Source organism: Rhinolophus sinicus, chromosome 17 (genome assembly GCF_057876585.1).
Source record: "Rhinolophus sinicus isolate RSI-liver-muscle chromosome 17, RSI-T2T, whole genome shotgun sequence".
Lineage (NCBI taxonomy): Eukaryota > Metazoa > Chordata > Mammalia > Chiroptera > Rhinolophidae > Rhinolophus > Rhinolophus sinicus.
Genome location: NC_142517.1, coordinates 79,165,461 through 79,186,162, shown reverse-complemented (window position 1 = coordinate 79,186,162; position 20,702 = coordinate 79,165,461). Strand labels below are relative to the sequence as shown.

The window sequence follows — 20,702 nt, the reverse complement described above, 5'->3', positions numbered from 1 at the left end:
CACCACAGATCTTCTGTTTAAAGAAGTGTCGACTTAAAAGTGATTAGCAGAAATGGAGACGAATGGCACCATATTCACAGTGAATCATCACTCCCTGTCACATGTCCTAGATCAGGGGTGTCCAAACTGCAGCCCGCGGGCCAACTGTGGCCCATGATCCACTGTTAATTGGCCCGCAGCAAATTACAAAAATATATTTAGTTTACTTAAATAAACCAGGTGAGGCAATACATACATACTTCACCTCGAGTGAGTGGCCCGGCTGTTTGTGTATTTTACTGCATATGGCCCTTGGTGTAAAACGTTGAAAAAGTTTGGACACCCCTGTCCTAGATGGACTCCTGAAGCATCACCTTATTCGTGTAGAAGCCTGTCTACTACTACCAGACTGGAAATGTCTTGTAGGCAAGGCCACATCTTACTCATCTTAGTTTCCCTAACACTTGGCATGAAAAGCACAAAATAAATACATTTGAGTGAATGAATAGTAAACGAATAAATAAACACCAATGAATGTAATCTCTGATGTCAATCCTTCTCTAACCTTTTTTCTCCAATATGGAACTCAGTAAAAAGAGTTATTTCCAGTGATTCCACTTTTCAAAACTGAGTTGTTCTATAATTGAACAGAAGAAATGGCTCCGTATATTAATGGTTAAGTGAATTTTGGACAGGCGCTCTAAATTTTCACTGCTGGATGAAAGCCAAGAAACAAGTATTTCGAATAAGCATTTCTTCAAGCCAAGAAGCAGTATTTCAAGAAATTGCTGAATTAAAGCCAAGAAACAAATATTTCAAATTAATTACTGTTAATTCTTTCTGTCTTAGGAGACAGAAAAAAAGTCTCAAGTGGGTAGGAGTGGGGAACATAGAAGGGAGTCCCCCCTCCTGTGTCTATGTGATGATAAATGATCATGTGATCATTGTAGACAGGTAAGTCTCTAGTGGGGCTATGGTTGTCGTTTTCACTACACTCCAGAAATCCCCTTTCTTTTCTCCTGGATGCTTCCCTATAGGCAACGTGATAAGTGGAGCTTTGGAGGAGGTAGAGGAGTGCCCAGGGGAGCTGTGCAGTAAGAACAAAAAGGAAAGTTCATTCCATGCTGTTTCCGTACAAATAGGAGTGTTGTCAGCCCAGATTAAAGGAGGCCTGATTTAGAGTCCCTGTCATTTGTCTGCTAGTCAACATTTTTACTCTTCCTTCTGTCCTTTCCATATACACACTGGAGTGTGCTTTGGAGTCTAAACTTTTTCTTCAATACAATCCTTGGAAGGAAAATCTGTACTCTGTACCTATGTACATCAATTTGTAATCTTGGCTATAAAAACTATTTATGTGTAACTTTTAGAGACCAACTCAGTGGGCACATAAAGCTTCATTATCACCAAACAAGTATGAACCATAAATAAGTTTTCTACCATGTGTGGAGTTTGGCAATGCCAAATATGTGGATTTTATGTAACTACTGCGGAAGGCTTAAATTTTCTAACCGAATCCTTAGGACCCACGAGCTGAGAGCTATGAATAATGTTCCAGGGATGATGTAAGAGAATATTTGAAGTAGGAACAGCTTCGTGATGCCAAGGTAAGTAGCTGAGGGTACAAGGAAGAGAAGCTTGAGGGCCTGGTTCTAGGCATAAAACATAGAAATATACTTACCAGAAGAGATGGTGGGGTTACCTGAAGACTTGAAGTTTGGGAGTTCCCAACTAGGTCTTCAGTTAGGGGAAGTAAAACTCCTCTCACTGAAGAAAGAGCAATGTAAAAGAACATTTTTAATTGAGACACTATTGTACTTGAGGTTCAGAGACAACTAAAAACCAAGTTCTTCCTTTTCATAGTTTAGATTTGGGCAGAACGGTGGGGGAGACTTGTTTAGAAAACGCTTGCTACTTTATTCAGATATTTTATTTATATTATAATAGTAAAATCTGTCTGAATTATAAGACTCCAACATAAATTATTCTTCCCGTGATTATATTTAGGATACTTCTATATTATTTCCTTTCCTTTCTCAAGCAGTTTTTATTCTTTTCAAGATTTCTATGAAGCAGTTGTTTTTATTTTATTTTTTTCATTTTAATAAGAAAGTTGAACTGAAATTCCAACTCATTTGGTTGTGCTAACAATGGAGAAAATTATGCAAAACGATTTCCTTTTTGGTAGAAAGTACCTTTTAAAAATGGGCTAAGACACCAGAGAGTTTATCACTATAGCAATACTAAAGAGCAATAAATGTAAGAGAGTAGATTGTATAATTTAATTTAACAAAAACTTACTGAATCCTTGCTAGTTACTACAGACTTTGACGAAGTTGAGGTTATAAACATTAATAAAGCCAAGTTTCTTCTGTGGAAGTACTTCCTACGTCAGACAGAGGTACAAAGCAAATAGAAAATTTCATGTGCATATTAATTTTTGCTCCAAAAGATGCATTAGGGCTTAGGTTCAGGGAATGTCATCCTGAAACATCATACTAGGGCTTATTTCCCGGTTAGGTCTTATTTTCGGGGAAACACGGTATATGCCCTGTAAGTAGCCCCCAACTCGTCCATGTTAGCCTTGCCAAGAGGACTTCAACAATTTCAGATTATAACAAGCCTCTTCTCTTTTCACTATTTTATCTGACTTACATACTCTAACAAGATTTAACAAAGAAAAAGAGGCACATGAGGAAGTAAGCTCAGGGTACCCACACTGCTCTAAAACACAAAGGCTCCCTTGGGTTTTAGAGCTGACAGCTTAATACCACTTTCACTGAAGAGAGAGTTTCTCCACTTTAAAGTCCTACATAACGCATACAAAGTCCAGACCACTTTGTGGCTCTGTCTCAGCACACTGTCACATTAAAGAAATATCAGTACAGCAGCCAAAATAACTGAAAAGCAATTCAAAGTTTTAGTTCAGCCCCTCAGAAGAAGATCTTATTTAGGAAGTAAGGAATTATATTATACATAGTAAAATTTTGTTAAAATTATTTTCCCTTTTCTCTCCTTCTCCCTTATGTCTATTTCTGTGTAATTATTTACACACACACACACACACACACACACACACACACACACACACGAGGCCTAGGTGGTAGCTGCCTGAAAAGGTGGCTTCTTTTCCTTTAAGGATACATGGGAGTTGGAGAAGCTATAAAAATGCATCATTATTAGTATTGTCTCGCACTCATGGATTTTCCTCTTTGGCTGCATGGCAGTTTTCCCATGCAGTCACTTCAGTAAAATACACTCTGAACATTTCAAACGTTAAACTACCAAGTGAAAAAATCGCGGAAAAGCAAACATGAAGTAACAGGACGCCATGTCCCTGATGAGTTAAGCTCTTGCACACATGTAACCAAACCCTTAGCGAGCTTTTGTCCCAGGCTGACCAAGCCGCGGAGTAGTCAGCCTCTCCTTGATGACCCAGATCCCCCTGTTGATTTTGGACCATAACTGGATCTCCATAGCTGTCCGAATTCAAACTCAGTCTTGGATTCTCCGGGATTCTGGCCAGCACCCAGTATCACTTCTTGTTTGGCCAAGGGCTTCCATCAACTTTCCTAGAGCTACTCTTTCTCTTCTGGTCTCTGGCTTTTAAGCCTTTACCAGCTGACTTGCCTTTAGAAAGTTAATGTCTTGGTTGCCTGGGCAGCACTACATCCTGCTTCAATTCATGCTTCCAGGCACTGCTTTACTTTTTCTTGTGCTTTGCTTCCATTTCTCTAAATATTTCTAAATATCATGTTATGCTCCACAAAGAGTGGCCTTCTGTCCATAGATATTCCAGAGAGCCCTTCAGTAAACTATCCAAAATAGCTGCGTGGCTAAAGCTCCATTCATATCAAGATAGCTCCTATCTCACACAGTCTAGAGAATACTCAGAACTATATATATTTAGGGAAATTAGTTTTCACTAGGGCATACTAGAAAAGCAACTAAAACTATCTAAGGACTTCAGATTGATATCAAACTCACCATTGATAAGCTGAAGGGAGTCAGGATCTGGATTTAAAGAGGAATTCCCCAGCAAAAAAGTCTGATGCAGTGTCTCAGCAATATAATCCCTGAAGTTACTGATGGTATAAACAGCAGTGGGCTTATCGTCCAGTTCCACAAGACCGTGGTTTTCCACCTTGTTGGAGTGAAGGCTGATTAGGTCCCAGCTGGTATTACTGATGGCCTCCCCATTGAAGGCAACTGCATAGTGAACATCAATGCCACTATGGATGAAGAGAGAGAACAGGTTAGGCCCTGCTAAGGAAGCACAAAGCAAGGAGGATGAATCCAGTGAGAAGAAACATTAGACCTGGAAGAGACAGTCTCAAAAAGCATGGTTTCCCTCACCATTCTCTGCAGACCCTGGGCAACCTTTTGCCACCTCCTCCTTCTTCCCAGAGAACAGAGGGCCATAGCTCTGAGAACATGGAAGGACTTTCAAAGAGGCCACAGAGGCAAACTTGCACAATACCCGAGTGTCCTCTTCCCTCACATTCTCATCACTTCTTTCCTCCTCAAAGCCAACTGCTCCACTCCACTATCAGCCTGTTTCCTATTTTCCCTATTAGCATTTCTCCTCCAAAAAAACAAAACCTTCTTACTCCTTCCAACAATGGGTAATCGGGTAATCCTCTCATATCTCTTTATTATTGTTGTTGAAAGAATTATGTACTCCACAAGGGGGAATGAAGCAATAAAAAAGCTTAATTACTATGAACTAAAACATATTTATTACGGAAGGAAAATATGAAATACTTGGAAATAAAGCAAATTGATGATTTGTGATTTCTTTAAATATTATGCTAAAATATGGTGTAATATGACAGTTATCTAAGTCTCTCAGAGACATACTTTTGCTTGATAGCCCAGACAACTTACAGTCCTATAAAGTTTAATATTAAACTGTAAAAAACCACTAAGACATGATTTGTTTTTTGGCATGGTAGGAATGATAATTCCACAGTTTATGAGTTTACTACCCTATAAGGCATCAACTAATTTTGCATCTAAACAAGTAATTCTTTCCCAATTAACTGTATAAATTTCTGTTTTTCAAATGCTCTAGAAACCAGCTCTCATTTTCTGCTGGCTCCCCCATTAATGACTTGAATAAAACCTTGACAAGTACTAACAAATAACTTTGGGAATTGGGCTTTTTTACTCTCTACCTTTCCATAAGCAAACAAAGAGAAGATTTCTTGGAATAAAGTATAGAGGAAAAATAAATAAGTAGGAGTAGATGTGTCATTTGATATTTTCTTAAATAGACATTTTGGGAAAATAGCATCAGAATATAAAATTTTAAAATCAAGAGGATTACTCCTAAATTCTAATTCTAATTTCTGTAGCACCTAAAAGCTAACATTTTGTAAGTGCTTACAGTGTGACAGGTATTTCACGTACTTTACCTCATTTAATTTTCATAACAATCTTATGAAGGTTTAGTATCTTCAGATTTCTATTGAAGAAACTGAGCTTTAAAGAACTCAAAAGACTTGCCTAAAATTCCACAACCTATATGTGGTAGAGTCAAGATTCAAACCCAGATGTGCCGGATTCCAGCAGCTGCCTCTGAACGCCTGTGCTACACTCTCTGTAGCTTTACTGCAGCTATTATCAGCGAAGAGTCATTATGAAAACAGCTTTGCTCTAGTCGTCACCTCACCTGGCTTCCAGCCAGTCTGTGAGACGATACCCAGCAAGCTACACTAACACCCTCCCAATGAAAGGAGAATACCATCTTCCCAAAGATAAACCACTCAAAATAGATGTGCGAGGAAAACAAAGTGCCACTTTCAGACATTCTGTAGGAGGAAAATGACTCCCAAATTGAAGCATAAAAATAAATTGCTTCTTTCTCTGAACTTACTTATATATTCTTATATATTCCTTGATTACGGTCTTTGTTGTTTTGTAAAAAGATTTTGTTTACAGAGACTGCCTTTCAGTTTCTCTTTGAGTTTCTATCCCCAATGTTCAGCTTGGTACCTGGTACTGAGGGGAACCCGGTGCCTGCTAAATGAACAGAAATTTATATTCATCTGAATATAAAAAGAAAACTGCAGCCTAATCAAGGTATTCACATGTGTAAAGAAAAAGTATCAACATAATGACAATGTTCTTATGAAGTCTAGAAAACAGGGAAATAGTCAACTAATTTATGATACTATTTAGTGGAATGTTTCTCAGTGTGTATTGTGGCTTCCTCGTAAGAGATTTCTAGACCGTAGACAGCTACAACAGGCTAGCACGGCTTGATGATACAGGCCACTAAAATCACCAACTTCCTTTTTCCTGATTTAAAGTTTGCAAAGGGAACATTTGATTACAACTCCCTACAGATTTCCTATGAGAAAAGAATGCATGAGCCAGCTAATGCAATAATTGGTCAGCTGGCAGATATATTTCTTGCTTTAAATAGATCTATTGGCATCCTAGAGAATGCACTGTACTTTGTAGTTTGGTGAGCATGAATTGGTCTTAAGAGACCTCTCGTTCCTGGGAGCATTGGCAGTACCGGACTTGTCCTAGGCCTGCTCATTGCAGATCACATCCTAGACTACAGGGGACACCATGAAGGTGACATCCCTCACTTGCCATTCCAGTAGCCAGGCTTCTTTAATGTTCCTGTCTCACACTGAGTAACTTCAGCAATGTTTTCCTCCCAGATCTGATCATCTGCTAAGCTGCCAATTGTGGTGGTTTAGGGCACTGGAACGCAGTATCTGAGCATTTTGACACCTGATGCTCTACTAAGTGGTAAGACATCTGCTGGTCGTCTAGAACTTCCCTCAACCCTTTAATTTTTCATATCAGAATATGTTGATTCATGGGTGATTCCTGATCTTTTTTTGGTAAAGAAATAAATTGAGCAAAATATGCTAAAATCACCAAATCACGTTCCCAAAGGAGAATAAAACAGTAAGAGGGACACCTACTGGCCAGAACTCACCACACCACATGTGTCCCATGCATCTAGCACAATGCCTGGCTCAGCAATTCAATAGATGCTTTTGAAAATAATGAAACGTAAATGATCGATTTTATTCACTAGTGCAGGCAGATAAGACAACTGAATGTGTGTCACTTAAATGACAGGATGTGATACTCCTGACCTAATCTGAAGCATGTTTAGTCTCTAAATATAAAAGAGTAATTTTTCACCCTAAAAAACACACATGTTACCTTCATACATTGTGTTTTGTGAGTAATCATTTTAGGGGCATTGCTCCACAGCCATAGCCCGACTCTGTGAGATTATGATTGCTCTTCCCAAGCTCTGAGGGGTGCATCATGCCTACATCTCCAGAAAGGTGAGATTCTCTGTGGAGTCTTGGCCTCACATATTAACATGTCAACACGGCTCTAAGACAGGAAGCAGTGATGAGGGAAAATGGAGAAGAAGAAAAGGCTGTGCCAATTAGCACTTGAGTTGGCTTCTGGACCACAAGCAAATCAGACAAGGAGAAGCAAGCCTTTACTGGGAGCCTGTGATGTGTCTTGCATGACTTTTAAATATCATACAGAGAAGATCAAGCGAAATGTTCCTGGATCAAAAACTCTATGCAAATCAGGCAGTCTGGGCTAGATTACTGGCTTTACTCCTTATTGGCAAAATAAAGTTTGTCTCCCCAATGTTTCCCTTGGACATCTAAAAGTAACACTTGTATTATAATCTACCTTGTCTAGTGAGGATAAATTCATTAAAGAAGATAAAGGTCCTCAGAGGGATGCTGCAATTTATTACTATGTTTTTGTCCTGGAAAGAGAACCCAAAGAAATGCTCGAGGTTATCAGGAAAGCATCTGTTCTCAGAACTGAAAACTTTACTCTGACCAGAACAGACTGCATTCTGGCATGGAAAATGGGGCACAGAGATGTCTCAAGATGAGGGACGGAACAAAGAAAGCCAAGAGGCCAAGGAAGCACATAAGAAGTAGAATGCACACTGGTAGACAAAACATTATCTGATTAAAGAAAGCTGTGCTGGCTCTCCACACTCAGCAACTCTGAGGAAACCAACCACCATGCATCATCTTTCATCTTCCAAACTCGCCCGAAACAACTGCTATATTGAGGAAAGTTTCTCTGTTTGACAGCTTTTTCCAGAGATTTCAGTCATGTGGAGGTGAAATTTACCCTTCCTTATTCTCTCTCTTTCAATGCCCTGGTTGGCTGTCTGACATGTGAAGATTTTAAATAGAAAAAGTAATGCTATCATACCTCATTAAGGTTAACCAAAATAAAGATATTTCAGAGAAACTCAGATATCCCTTCTTGTATAAAACTTCTCCTAGGAAGAAGACACATACTTACAAAGCCTGGAGCTGAATTTTTGAAATGTGTATACAGGTAGATATATATTGTTGGTTCACTTCAAATGGTTCCTGCTACTAACTTAAAATGTGTGCATCTTGACAGAGGTACAAAGCAAATAGAAAATTTCATGTACATGTGAATGTTTATGTTTATAGAACATTTTGTTATGTTTATAACATTTATAAATTTTTAGAAAGAGAGTATATATTATCTAAATAGACTATTTCTGTGCTACACATTCATTCATACACAGCTCAGAATAAAAGTATACCAAAACATTATAAGTAAATTCACCAACTGCCTAATACCTGACAATACTGACCAGTTTTGGAAACTATACGTAGGCTAACAATTTTATCACAAAACCTAATGGCTTCATATTGAATTGTTGTCTGTGTCCCTATCAAGGACACAGCTCTCTGCAACTGGATACCATTCTTTTGATCATAGGGTTAACATCAGAGTTTGGGTTGTTTTTATATTCTAATCATCCCAAGAGGCTAAAATAATATAAATGAAAATGAGGCAGTCAGAAAGCCCTTTCCCATTATAAGGTATTACAATGAGGGAACATTACTATATCTCTAAACTGCATCCCCATATTTAGCCTATGAATATACTTCATAAATTCTATATTATACTTACCAATCTTCCAAGAAAAAGTGAATTTTAAATAAATTTAGAATCCAAAGGCAAAAAATGACAAGCAAACTTCATAAGGATTATTGACTATGTTTTTATATTATGTATGCTTCTTCTAAGAAATTTCAGAGAGCAACTGTTTTTATAAATAAACTATTCTAGAGACAGCTTTCTCCCCTTTGTTTACCACTTAAAGTCACAACTGATTACATTATTGCTTGAAAGGGTTTACATTAATGCAAGTTTTTTTGTTTTTGGTTTTTTGGGTTTTTTTCCCCTTCTTCCACCTCCTCCCTCCCGCCCCCCCCCCCCTTCAAGCCATTGTTTCTCAGTCTAGTTGTGTGGGACACAGCTCCCCTGGCCCATGCTGGTATTTTGAGCCTTGCACTCCCCGGGGCTGAGGCAGTTGGTCAGCTGCTCACAGCGGCTCTTGCTGGCTGCTAGCCGCTCACACTGGCTGTTGTTCACAATCTGAGCTGTAGAGAGTGCAGCTCACTGAGCCATGTGGGAATCGAACCAGCGACCTCGGCATTAGGAGCATGGCATTCTAACCACCTGAGCCACCAGGCTGGCCCAATTAATGCAACAAGTTTTTATTTCTATTTTAAATTAAGTGTGACTCAATATTTAAAAGTACTTGTCAGTTAGCAGTCCATAACAGGTCTATAAACTACAGCTTGTGAGTTAAATCCAGCCCACTGTCCTTCAGTTAATAGATTCCATATTTTTAAATGGATGAAAAAACCTAAAGAAGAACAACATTTTGTGACATGTAAAAATTATATGAAATTCAGATTTCAGTGTCCATAAATTAAGATTTATTAGAAAACAGCCACATTCATTTATCTTCACTGTATTGCCTATATTTACTTTCATTTGATAGTGACAGAGTGGGGTAGCTGCAACAGAGATCATATGGCCTGAAAAGTTTAAAATATTTACGATCTGATCCCTTACAGGAAAAATGTTCAACCCCTGATCTGTAATCAGGAAATAGACAGTGATATTGGAAGTAATAAAATAATTGAGCCACACTCCCTTGGGCCTAAGTCTAGTACCATATTTTCTAAACTAACTCCTCATTCATTGAATGGTATAGAAAGTTCCAAAAAGTACTCTACCTGCCATTTTCCTTGGGGGACCTGAAAATAAAAATTGAAAGTGTTAAGCAGAGTTTAAGACAGTTATATTTGTAATATCATTCCTCAAAGTGCAAGTTCTCAATATTTTTCCTCTGAAATGCTTCCTTAGATGACAATGTTTGCATAGTATCAGAAGCAGACAAATTCCCGTAGATCGAAGTAAATAAAGGTGGAGAAGGTGTTCTATTTTAAAATAGTCTTTACTATGTTTAGACTTTTGAAATACTTTTTAAACAATTCTTAAAGAGCTATCTCTTTATAAATAAACTTTTTTTCAGAAGGTCAACAGAGGACTCCAGTAGCTGGCAATCACAAAACTGGGAACACTTTTTGGGAGATACGTATTACATAGTATTACCATGTTTCCCCGAAAATAAACCCTAGCCAGACAATCAGCTCTAGTGCATCTTTTGGAGCAAAAATTAATATAAGACCGGGTCTTATTTTACTATAATATAAGACTGGGTCTTATATAATATAATATGATATGATATAATAATATAATATAATACCGGGTCTTATATTAATTTTTGCTCCAAAAGACACATTAGAGCTGATTGTCCGGCTAGCTCTTATTTTCGGGGAAACAGGGTAAAATAAATGAAAAGCAAATCAGGTGTTATGCAGTAAGGTTTTAAGGGCAGGGAAAGGTCAAGACTGGCTAACCTATAAGATATTGCATAGCTTTTAATATTTATTTATTTTATGCAGGAGACACTTAATAGAACTTCCCATGAGCCAGGAACTATCCTAAGCATTTTATAAAAATTAATCCATTTAATCCTCCTTAAGACTTTTTAAGGACTATTAGTATCCCCATATTCCACGTAAAGAAAGAAATTGAGGAACAACAACGCTAAATTATCTACCCAAAGTATTTCAAAAGTATTTTTAATAAAGCAGGGATTAATAGGTAAACAAATTGTCTTTTTTATACAAATGAGAAGTTAAGACTTTGTAATCTACCCAAAATCTTCCAGCCAGAAGTGCCAAAGGCAGGATGTTAACTGAGGTAAGTTGGCTCCAAAGGCCACTTTCACGGGCAGCCAAGTGTGAAGGGTCTTCAAAAGCCTCGCATTCTCTGGTTCTCATAGGAGTTTTAGTCACAACAGGAGGCTGTATTCTGTGAAAAGTACTGAGGTGGAACTAGCCAGACTGATCACAGTGTCAGCGTGGACGGACTGTGAATTTACCGCGCTTGCCCTCTCCCCTGCACCAATAACTAACTAGCTGAAGGTCCTTGGGTAAATTATTTGAATTCCCTGTGCTCTGGTTTCCTTATCAGAAACAATGAGGTGAATAAAAACTACCTCATAGCATGGCTGTTGGGGTTAAATGAGTTACTAGAGATATAAAGCCTGGTACACTGTACATGCTCTGAAAGTGCTTGCTGTTATTGCTGATAAACCCAGAAGTTGACAAGAATATGCCAAAATTAGACGGTGAAACTGTTAGTTGTGCTGTAAGGTTACATGGTGCCTCCACTCATACTCCCCTGCATCCAGCCGCCGCACACAGCTATCTCCCAAATGTTCCAAACCTTCCGAGGACTGAGGCTAGCATAGAGGTATATAGAGCAAGAGCTATAAAGTCAGCCACTCTGTTTCCAATTTACAATCTCTCTGATTCTGGGCTACAAGTTTATCCCTTTAAAACTGTTTGCTCCTCTGTAAAATGAGTATTAATCATATTTATTCTGAGAGGGTGGAAGTGAGCTCAGGAATGTGAAGTGTCTAATACAGCACTCGTGCAAAAAACATTCACAAGTATTATGCAGCGAGTCTTACGCAGGGGAGAAATGTCTTCAAAAGAGGTCTCTTACTTACTCAGAACTATTATGTTTAAAAAGAAGATGGATGCATCGCCTCCAGAGTGACCTTACACCAACACGTTGAACTCACATCATTGGAATATTGACGAGCTTTAGCAGGACCTTGAGGTCACATCTACTCTAACTCAAGTTCCCGCCAGTGACAAATGAAAGCAGTGTGGCATGTCAGCAGCAAGCTGGGGACAAGAATTCCTATGTTCTTGCCCTGGCCCTACTACAGATCTATAGTATGTCTCCTTGAATATATTATTTTGCCTTTTTCTAACTCAGTTTCCTCACCTAAAAAAACTAGCATTGGGAATATGAATTTACCAGAAATAGCATTGAATTACAGCATTTGAATCATCTTGAATCATTGGTATAGATATAAAAATACACAAAAGGATATTCCTTTTGAAATAAGGAATGCTACTGAAAATAGGCATTTGAGCGTAAATCTGTTTACCTAAAGTCAAGTACACGAATGTCCTTGTAGCCCGGTAACCCAGTAAATGCATTTTCAGCCTGTTAAAAATAAAAATAAAATTTGTAACTATGTAAAAATGTGAAAAAGGACATAGAAAATAATACTTTTAAGAATCGAACATAAAGTGCACTGCTTATAACTATTAGAAGTTTGTATACATACATAGATACACATGGATCAAAAACTTACTAAGAAAAGTATAATAGTTATAAGGTTAAAAAATAGTTTTTACCACAACGCTGACAAATTTTTCATTTTCATTTTGCCTTTTAAGATTTTAATGTGCTTTAATATTAATTTTTTTCAAATTATAAAAAACATACTTCTTATTGGCAAACCACTGTTTTTTTCCCTTATGTGATGAAATGAGAAAAAAAGCATTAGTTTCAAAAGAAGCTGTAATAGCATCTTTAAATGTAATTGTTTGGATTAGAAATCTGGCTGCAGCGCACACTGTGATTAGTCAGGTGCTCGTTCCCAAAAAGTGTCTGGTGGTGTCTGTTTCTTGTTCCTACAATACAAGAGAACTGGGAACACAGTCGGCCTGAGAAAGAAATCTGTAGGCCCCCAGGAGAGAGGCCTTGTTGACTGGCTGTCACAAAAGAGATTATGAAACAGTGACCGCGTAACTTAACTGGTCAAAAGATCAATTTATGAGCATCACTCGGCAGGAACTAGATTATTACTGAGTCTTTAAAATGCAGCCATGTAAATCAGTTTGAGCTTAGTGACTGGAGCGGGTGAAAAAGAACGCTAGACTACACTAAATATCTAAAAAATCATCAGGTTATGCACAAATACCTGATGTTTGCGCACAAATATCAAATGTTTAACAAAACTGAACATTTAACCCACATTTCAGAAGGTGCATATTACCAGATAAGTCATGCGGGGCCAACACCAGAACAAGGAAAGTAAGTTGTTAGTGGACTTTGGGAACTCTATTAGTGGATCTCGGGGCATCTGCTTTTAAAACTAAGTTCTCATATAATCAGGAGAGTGAGATATTTTAAAAATCCTGGTTCACTGAAGATCTTGCCTTAAGGATAAAGAATGCAGACCCATGAAAGCCGTGAATGACTATAATAACTTTCCTTGTTTTATCCTCTGAAAGGAAAGAGAGAAGTGCTATAATTCTTGGAGGATGGGGATAGGGATGGGATCCACAGGACTAGAAATGAATACTGAGAGTTAAGTTCCAGCTGCTTTGCTGGCAGAGTGAACAGTCTTTTAAGAGCTAACATTGCCCTGCCCACCAACTACAGCAGTTTTTGTAAGATTAAAATGAATGTAGCTGAAAGTGCTCCATTAACTGCAAAATACTATGTAACTGCATGTTAATATTATTACTAAACCCATCTCATTTGGGGCTTTGCCAGCTCTTGAGTCTAAACACATACAGGTATTCTAATTCATCACATCTAGTTAGTTACTATATAGGTGTCCAGTTGTAAGAAGTCATTCTACTTTATTAACATCAAAAATAATAATAGGTACAATTTAATGAGTGACTGCTATGCACCTGATGCTTCATAATATTACTTCTAATCCTTGCAACAATACTAAGAGATACATATTTTCCCAATTTTATAGATGAGAAAACTGAGACTCTGAGATGTCAACTAACTTATCTAAGGTCATCATTTGGTGAGTGACTGAATCAGAATTTATTCAACCCCAAATCTCTCTAAGACTGAATCCCATATTCTTCCCATTAAATTGTATGACTCTTCTTCTTTCCCCTGACTCATAATAAATATAGTTTAGAAATGAGATTATTATGCTATAAGTCAGACAGAAAAAGTCGAGAACCATATGATTTCACTAATATGTGGGATATAAAACTTAAAATAACAAAGGAATAAGACACACAAATGAAGAAACAAAAACTCACAGACATAGACAATAGTTTAGTGGTTACCAGAGGGTAAGGGGGGAAGGGGGTGGTAGATGAGAGTAAAGGGGATGAAATATATGGTGATAGAAGAAGAACTGACTTCAGGGGGTGGTGAACACACAGCATGATATATAGATGATGTATTACAGAATTGTACACTTGAAACCTATGTAACTTTACTAACAATTGTCACCCTAATAAATTTTAATTAAAAGAAAGAAAAAGAGGAAGGAAAAAAGGAAGGAAGAAAAGAAGGAAGGAAGGAAGGAAGGAAGGAAGGAAGGAAGGAAGGAAGGAAGGAAGGAAGGAAAGAAGGAAGAAACAGGACCAGGACTGGGAAAACTGTGAAGCTCACCACTTCTTACCTGAGTTAAAATGAAGGAAAATCTGTATGATATAAAGGAAGGAAGACTTTGAAAAGAAGGAAGAGACCTGATTTTCCCTTCTACCCCTAGGGGCTGAAGTGGCCATGAACAAGTGACTTGCCCTCCTGAGCCTCACCTGTAAGGTGGAGATGCTTACCCACATGGCTGCTGTTAGCAAACAGACATACGAGTAAAGCCCTAGGCAAGCACAGTGTTGGCACTGTGGCTGTCGTCAGGGACCGACACTCCCATGCCTGACCTTTCCCTCTCTGATGTCATACTTGGTAGTGTCCCAAGCTCACCTTACTCTTACTCTTCTTCTCATTAAAAAGAGTAATATCTCCTGACCCTCAACCCCAAGCAGGCATTCTTTTTCCCTGTGCGTCTTCCAATATTACCTAAGAAATAATACAGAAGAAACAATCCCTGTGACTGTGTCCTGAAGGGAGAGAGCTGGAGGGCCCGCTTCAGTTTGCAGTAAACATGGTGACAGGACCTTTCAGAGACAGGACCCCAGACTCTACTGCTCCAAACAAAGATGGTCCACATGTGGCTATTGGTAGACTTTTTGTTCCAGGTAAAGGGATAGGGATGTAGAGACAAGCCAGAGAAGGAAGTGTTTCATGGTAGGCCCAGACCCTTCATTACCTTCAAATCACCTCAAACCAGTAGCTACCTACCTCATAAAATCCCTGCTGGAAATGTTTTTCAGTGTGTTTATTAGACTTTCGCTAAATATGCAGTCATTCGGTACAATTGTTTACCCAAACACTGAGACTTATTAAAGGTTCCTTAATCCAAAGGCAGAGAGAACCAGACAGCTGATCCAAGACATTATCTGATGCCAGGTGGTCACTGGCCTGGCTGACATTTCTTCCACATACCATACAGCCTCACCACTTGGCCACACAGCTAGGAAAATTAATCGTCTTGCCTACCCTCCCCCTGTCTGATGGCTGCAATGATGCTGTTTGGCTGGGACGCATATTTTTATTTCTCATCTAGACACAGTGTCTAGAGGAGGAAATTAGTCCAAGGTAATGGAATTGAAAAACTTGGCTAAGGAGAACTCCATCAAGAGGGAATGGAAAAGAAATAAACAGGAAGGAATGATGTGCCTTCTAATTAGACAGAGAGGGGAGATGGGCACTCAATGCCTTCCTACACAAAGCAAAGGCACACAAGAAGGGGGACAAGTATGGATCATTTTTGACTGAAAGAATCTTGAGTTCAAGTCCTATATAAAATTTTTCAGAAAGTAAAGTTGTGGGATGATCTATTGCAGGATTCTTTAAAGAAACCCCTTTTAAAAATACCTCCACCCAAGGAACAGAGATAGAAGGGGAATTTACTTGTTACTGGATGTCAACTAAAACTAAGTAGGAAATTAAATTTAATATTTCCTAAAGAAAAACAATACATTGTATGTAGCTTTTCAAAGATGCTTATATCTCCAAATATTGTCAAGTTAAAACCATGCCATAGAACACATTCTTCCTTGACTGTGCACCAAAAGTTGGAAATGGCACTTATTTATTAGCAGATGGCAAATGTGTGCAAGATTTTGTCTCAATGAAATAACTCATCTGTCTTTCTGTGAACTTTTCACAGAGCCTTCTGAAGAAATGGTTAAGTCACCACCCACAAAACAAGCAGCTGGACAGCTTGAATCCTAAACCTACTTTTGCTTAAAGTGTTATAAATGTGGGAAATTTACAACTCCAGAAAGCTGTCTCGTTTAACCAAAAAATGAATAAAAACAAACAAAAATCACCCACCTGGGAAACGAACTCTTCTACAAGGCGCTGGTGGTGGAAACTGGATGGATCCTGTAGTTCCTCCCTATATTGCTCCCCCAAAAGGTGGATACTGAATTCTGCAATCTGCTCAGCTGCTGGTTTTGTGGATTCTTCTATCACATTCTCAATTTCATTGCTAATCTGTATTTTTAGAGAAAGAACAATAAATGTCAATATTTACTCATTCAGTCAACAAATATATATTGATTACGTACTATATGCCAGATACTATGCCAAAGGCAACTTCTGATAATGACTCTTTATACAGTATTTGACTTTGGAACTAATTGGATAAATTTTAAGATATCAGTTAATATTAAAATTACTGTGCATTCCTTTAAACAAACACATAACAACCAGTTCAGAGACAGATAGAAAATTTTCCACAGATAGCCACCAAAGTTGACCATCTGTGAGTTAAAAAAGAGTTGACTAATTCATTCCAGCATTACAGGAAATGTTAAAAGGGCTTTTTTAAACAGAAGAAAGGGGAAAACAAACTAACAAAGGAAGACCAGAAAAACAAATAACAAAATGGCAATAAATACGTACCTATCAATAATCACTTTAAATGTGATTATTGGGCTAAATGCTCCAATCAAAAGACATAGAGTGGCTGAGTAGATAAGAAAACAGGACCCATGCATATGCTGTTTACAAGAGATTCATCTCAGATCAAAATACACACACATACTGAAAGTAAGGGGATGGAATAAGATATTTCACGAAAATGGAAATGAGAAAAAAGCTCGGCAATACTTATTTCAGACAAAATAGACATTAAAATGAAGACTACGATAAAAGACAAAGAAGAACACTACATAACAATAAAGAGTTTGATCCAACAAGAGGACATAACCCTAGTAAACATCTATACTCCCAACATGGGAGCTCCTAAATATATAAAACAGTTTATGACCAGTATAAAGTCAGAGATCAACAGTAGCACTATCATAGTAGGGGAGTTCAACACCCCATTGTCACCAATTGACAGATCCTCCAGACAGAAAATCAACACAGAAACAGTGGCCTTAAATGACACTTTAGACCAGTTGGATTTAATCGATAGTTTTAGAGCATTTCACCTTAAAGCATCAGAATATACATTCTTCTCACGTGCACATGGAACATTTTCCAAGATAGACCACATGCTAGACCACAAAAAAGTCTCAGTGAATTTAACAAGATTGAAAGCATATCAAGCGTTTTCTCTGACCACAATGCTATGAAACTAGAAATCAGTTATAAGAAGAAATTTGGAAAACACACAAATACATGGAGGCTGAATAACATGTTACTAAATAGCAAGTGGGTCAATAATGGGATCAAAGAAGAAATCAAAACCTTGAGACAAACGAAAATGAAAACACAAAAACCCAAAATCTATGGGATGCAGCGAAAGCAGTCCTAAGAGGGAAATTCATAGCAATGCAGGCCTATCTAAAGAAACAAGCAAAATCTCAAATCAACAGGCTATCTTTACACCTGACAGAACTGGGAAAAGAACAGCAAAACAAGCCCAAAGGGAGTACAAGGAAGGAAATAATAAAGATCAGAGCAGAAATAAATGAAATAGAGATCCCCAAAAAAAGATCAGTGAAACCAAGAGCTGGTTTTTTGAAAAGACAGACAAAATTGACAAACCCTTAGCCAAACTCACCAAGAAAAAGAGAGAGAGGAACCAAATTAATAAAATCAGAAATGAAAGAGAAGTGACACTAGATATCACAGAAATAAAGACAATTTTAAGAAAATACTACAAGCAATTATATGCCAACAAATTAGACAATTTGAAAGAAATGGATAAATTTCTAGAAGTATATAATCTTCCAAAGCTGAATCAAGAAGAAACAGAAACTCTGAACAGACTGATTACTACCAAAGAAATTGAATCAGTAATCAAGCTCCCAACAAACAAAAGTCCTGGACCAGATGGCTTCACAGGCGAATTTTACAAAACACTCAAAAAAGAATTAACAACTATTCTCCTCAAACTATTCCAAAAAATCCAGAAGGAGGGAAGGCTCCCAAGTACATTTTACGAGGCCACTATTACTCTGATCCCAAAATGAGACAAAGACATTACAGAAAAAGGAAGCCAAAGGCCGATATCCATAATGAACAGAGAGGCAAAAATCCTCAACAAAATACTGAGCAAACTGGGTTGAGCAACACATTAAAAAGATTGTACACCACGATCAAGTGGGTTCATTCCTGGTACGCAAGGTTGGTTCAATATCTGCAAATCAATTAACGTGATACACCACATTAACAAAATGAAAAATAAAATTCATATGATCATATCAATAGACACAGAAAAAGCACTTGACAAAATTCAGCAGTCATTTATGATAAAAACTCTTAGCAAAGTGAGAATAGAGGGATGATATCTCAACATAATAAAGGCCATATATGATAAACCCACAGCTAACATCATACTCAACAAGGAAAGGGTAAAACCTTTCCCTTTAAGATCAGGAACAAGACAAGGCTGCCCACTTTCACCACTTTTATTCAACACAGTTCTGGAAGTTCTAGCCACAGCAATCAGACAAGTAAAAGAAATAAAAGGCATCCAAATTGGAAAGGATGAAGTAAAATTGTCATTATACGCAGATGACATGATACTATATAGCGAGAACCCCAAACATTCCACCAAAAAAAACATTAGAACTGATAAATGAATTTAGTAAAGTAGCAGGATACAAAATTAATATTCAGAAATCAGTTGCATTTGTACACACCAATAATAACCTATCAGAAGGAGAAATCAAGAAATCAATCCCATTACAATTGTTTCAAAAACAATAAAATCCCTAGGAATAAATTTAACCAAAGAAGTAAAAGACCTGTACTCGGAAAATTACAAGACACTAAAGAGAGAAATCAAAGAAGATACAAATAAATGGAAACATATACCATATTCATGGATAGGAAGAATTAATATAGTGAAAATGTCTATACTACCTAAGGCAATATATAGATTCAACGCAATTCCTATTAAACTACCAATGACATTTTTCTCAGAAATAGAACATATAATCCTAAAATTTATATGGAACCATAAAAGACCCTGAATAGCCACAACAATCTTGAGAAATAAAAACAAAGACGAGGTATCATGCTACCCACCATCAAATCATACTACAAGTGTACAGTAATCAAAACGGTATGGTACTGGCATAAAAATAGACACTTAGATCAATGGAACAGAATAGAGAGCCCAGAAATAAATCCATTGATAAATGGTCATTTAATCTATGACAATGGAAGCAAGGATTTACATTGGAGTAAAGACAACCTATTTCATAAATGGTGCTGGGAACACTGGACTGACACATGCAAAATAATGAAACTAGACCACCTCCCTATGCCATATACGAGAACAAATTCAAGATGGATTAAAGACTTAAATGTAAGATCCAAAACCATAAAATTCCTAGAAGAAAATACAGGGAGTACATTTGCAGACATTACCCTGAATAATATTTTTACTGATATGTGCCCTCGGGCAAGGAAAGTAAAAGAAAAAATAAACATATGGGATTACAACAAACTTAAAAAGTTTTTTCACAGCAAAGGAAACCATCACTAAAACAAAAAGGCATCCTACTGAATGGCAGAAGATATTTGCCAACGATACATCTGACAAGGAGGTAATATCCAAAATTTATAAAATACTCATTCAACTAAACACCAAAAAAAAAAAAAAAAAAAAACACCCAATTTAAAAATGGGCAGAGGACATGAAAAGACATTTTTCTAAAGAGGACATACAGATGGCCAACAGACATACGAAAAATGGTCAACGTCACTAATCATTAGAGAAATGCAAATAAAAATTACAATGAGATACCACCTCACTCCAGTCAGAATGGCTATCATCAATAAATCAACAAACAACAAGTGCTGGCGAGGTTGTGGAGAAAAGGGAACCCTGGTGCATTGTTGGTGGGATTGCAGATTGGTGCAGCCACTATGGAAAACAGTATGGAGGTATCTCAAAAAACTGGAAATGGAACTACCTTATAACCCAGCAATTCTACTCTTAGGTATCTACCCAGAAAAATCTAAGACACTAATTAAAAAATATATATGCACCCCTCTGTTTGTTTATTTATTTATTTATTTTAAGATTTTATTGGGGAAGGGGAACAGGACTTTATTGGGGAACAGCGTGTACTTCAGGACTTTTTTTCCAAGTCAAGTTGTTGTCCTTTCAATCCTAGTTGTGGAGGGTGCCGTTCAGCTTC

The 20,702-nt window shown here is 37.5% G+C and overlaps 1 protein-coding gene across 2 annotated transcripts in view; it reads right to left on the bottom strand.

Moving 5' to 3' along the window:
- Window positions 1-20,702, bottom strand: part of IMPG2 (interphotoreceptor matrix proteoglycan 2) — an 86,599-nt gene that overhangs the window by 25,278 nt on the left and 40,619 nt on the right. For both annotated transcript variants that reach the window (XM_088793815.1, XM_088793816.1), the window contains exons 8-12: window positions 16,429-16,590; window positions 12,368-12,426; window positions 10,071-10,091; window positions 3,967-4,211; window positions 1,661-1,746 (exon numbers count right to left, since the gene is read on the bottom strand). In XM_088793815.1, coding sequence (XP_088649941.1) covers window positions 1,661-1,746; window positions 3,967-4,211; window positions 10,071-10,091; window positions 12,368-12,426; window positions 16,429-16,590 — 573 coding nt within the window. The remainder of the gene's footprint in view (window positions 1-1,660; window positions 1,747-3,966; window positions 4,212-10,070; window positions 10,092-12,367; window positions 12,427-16,428; window positions 16,591-20,702) is intronic.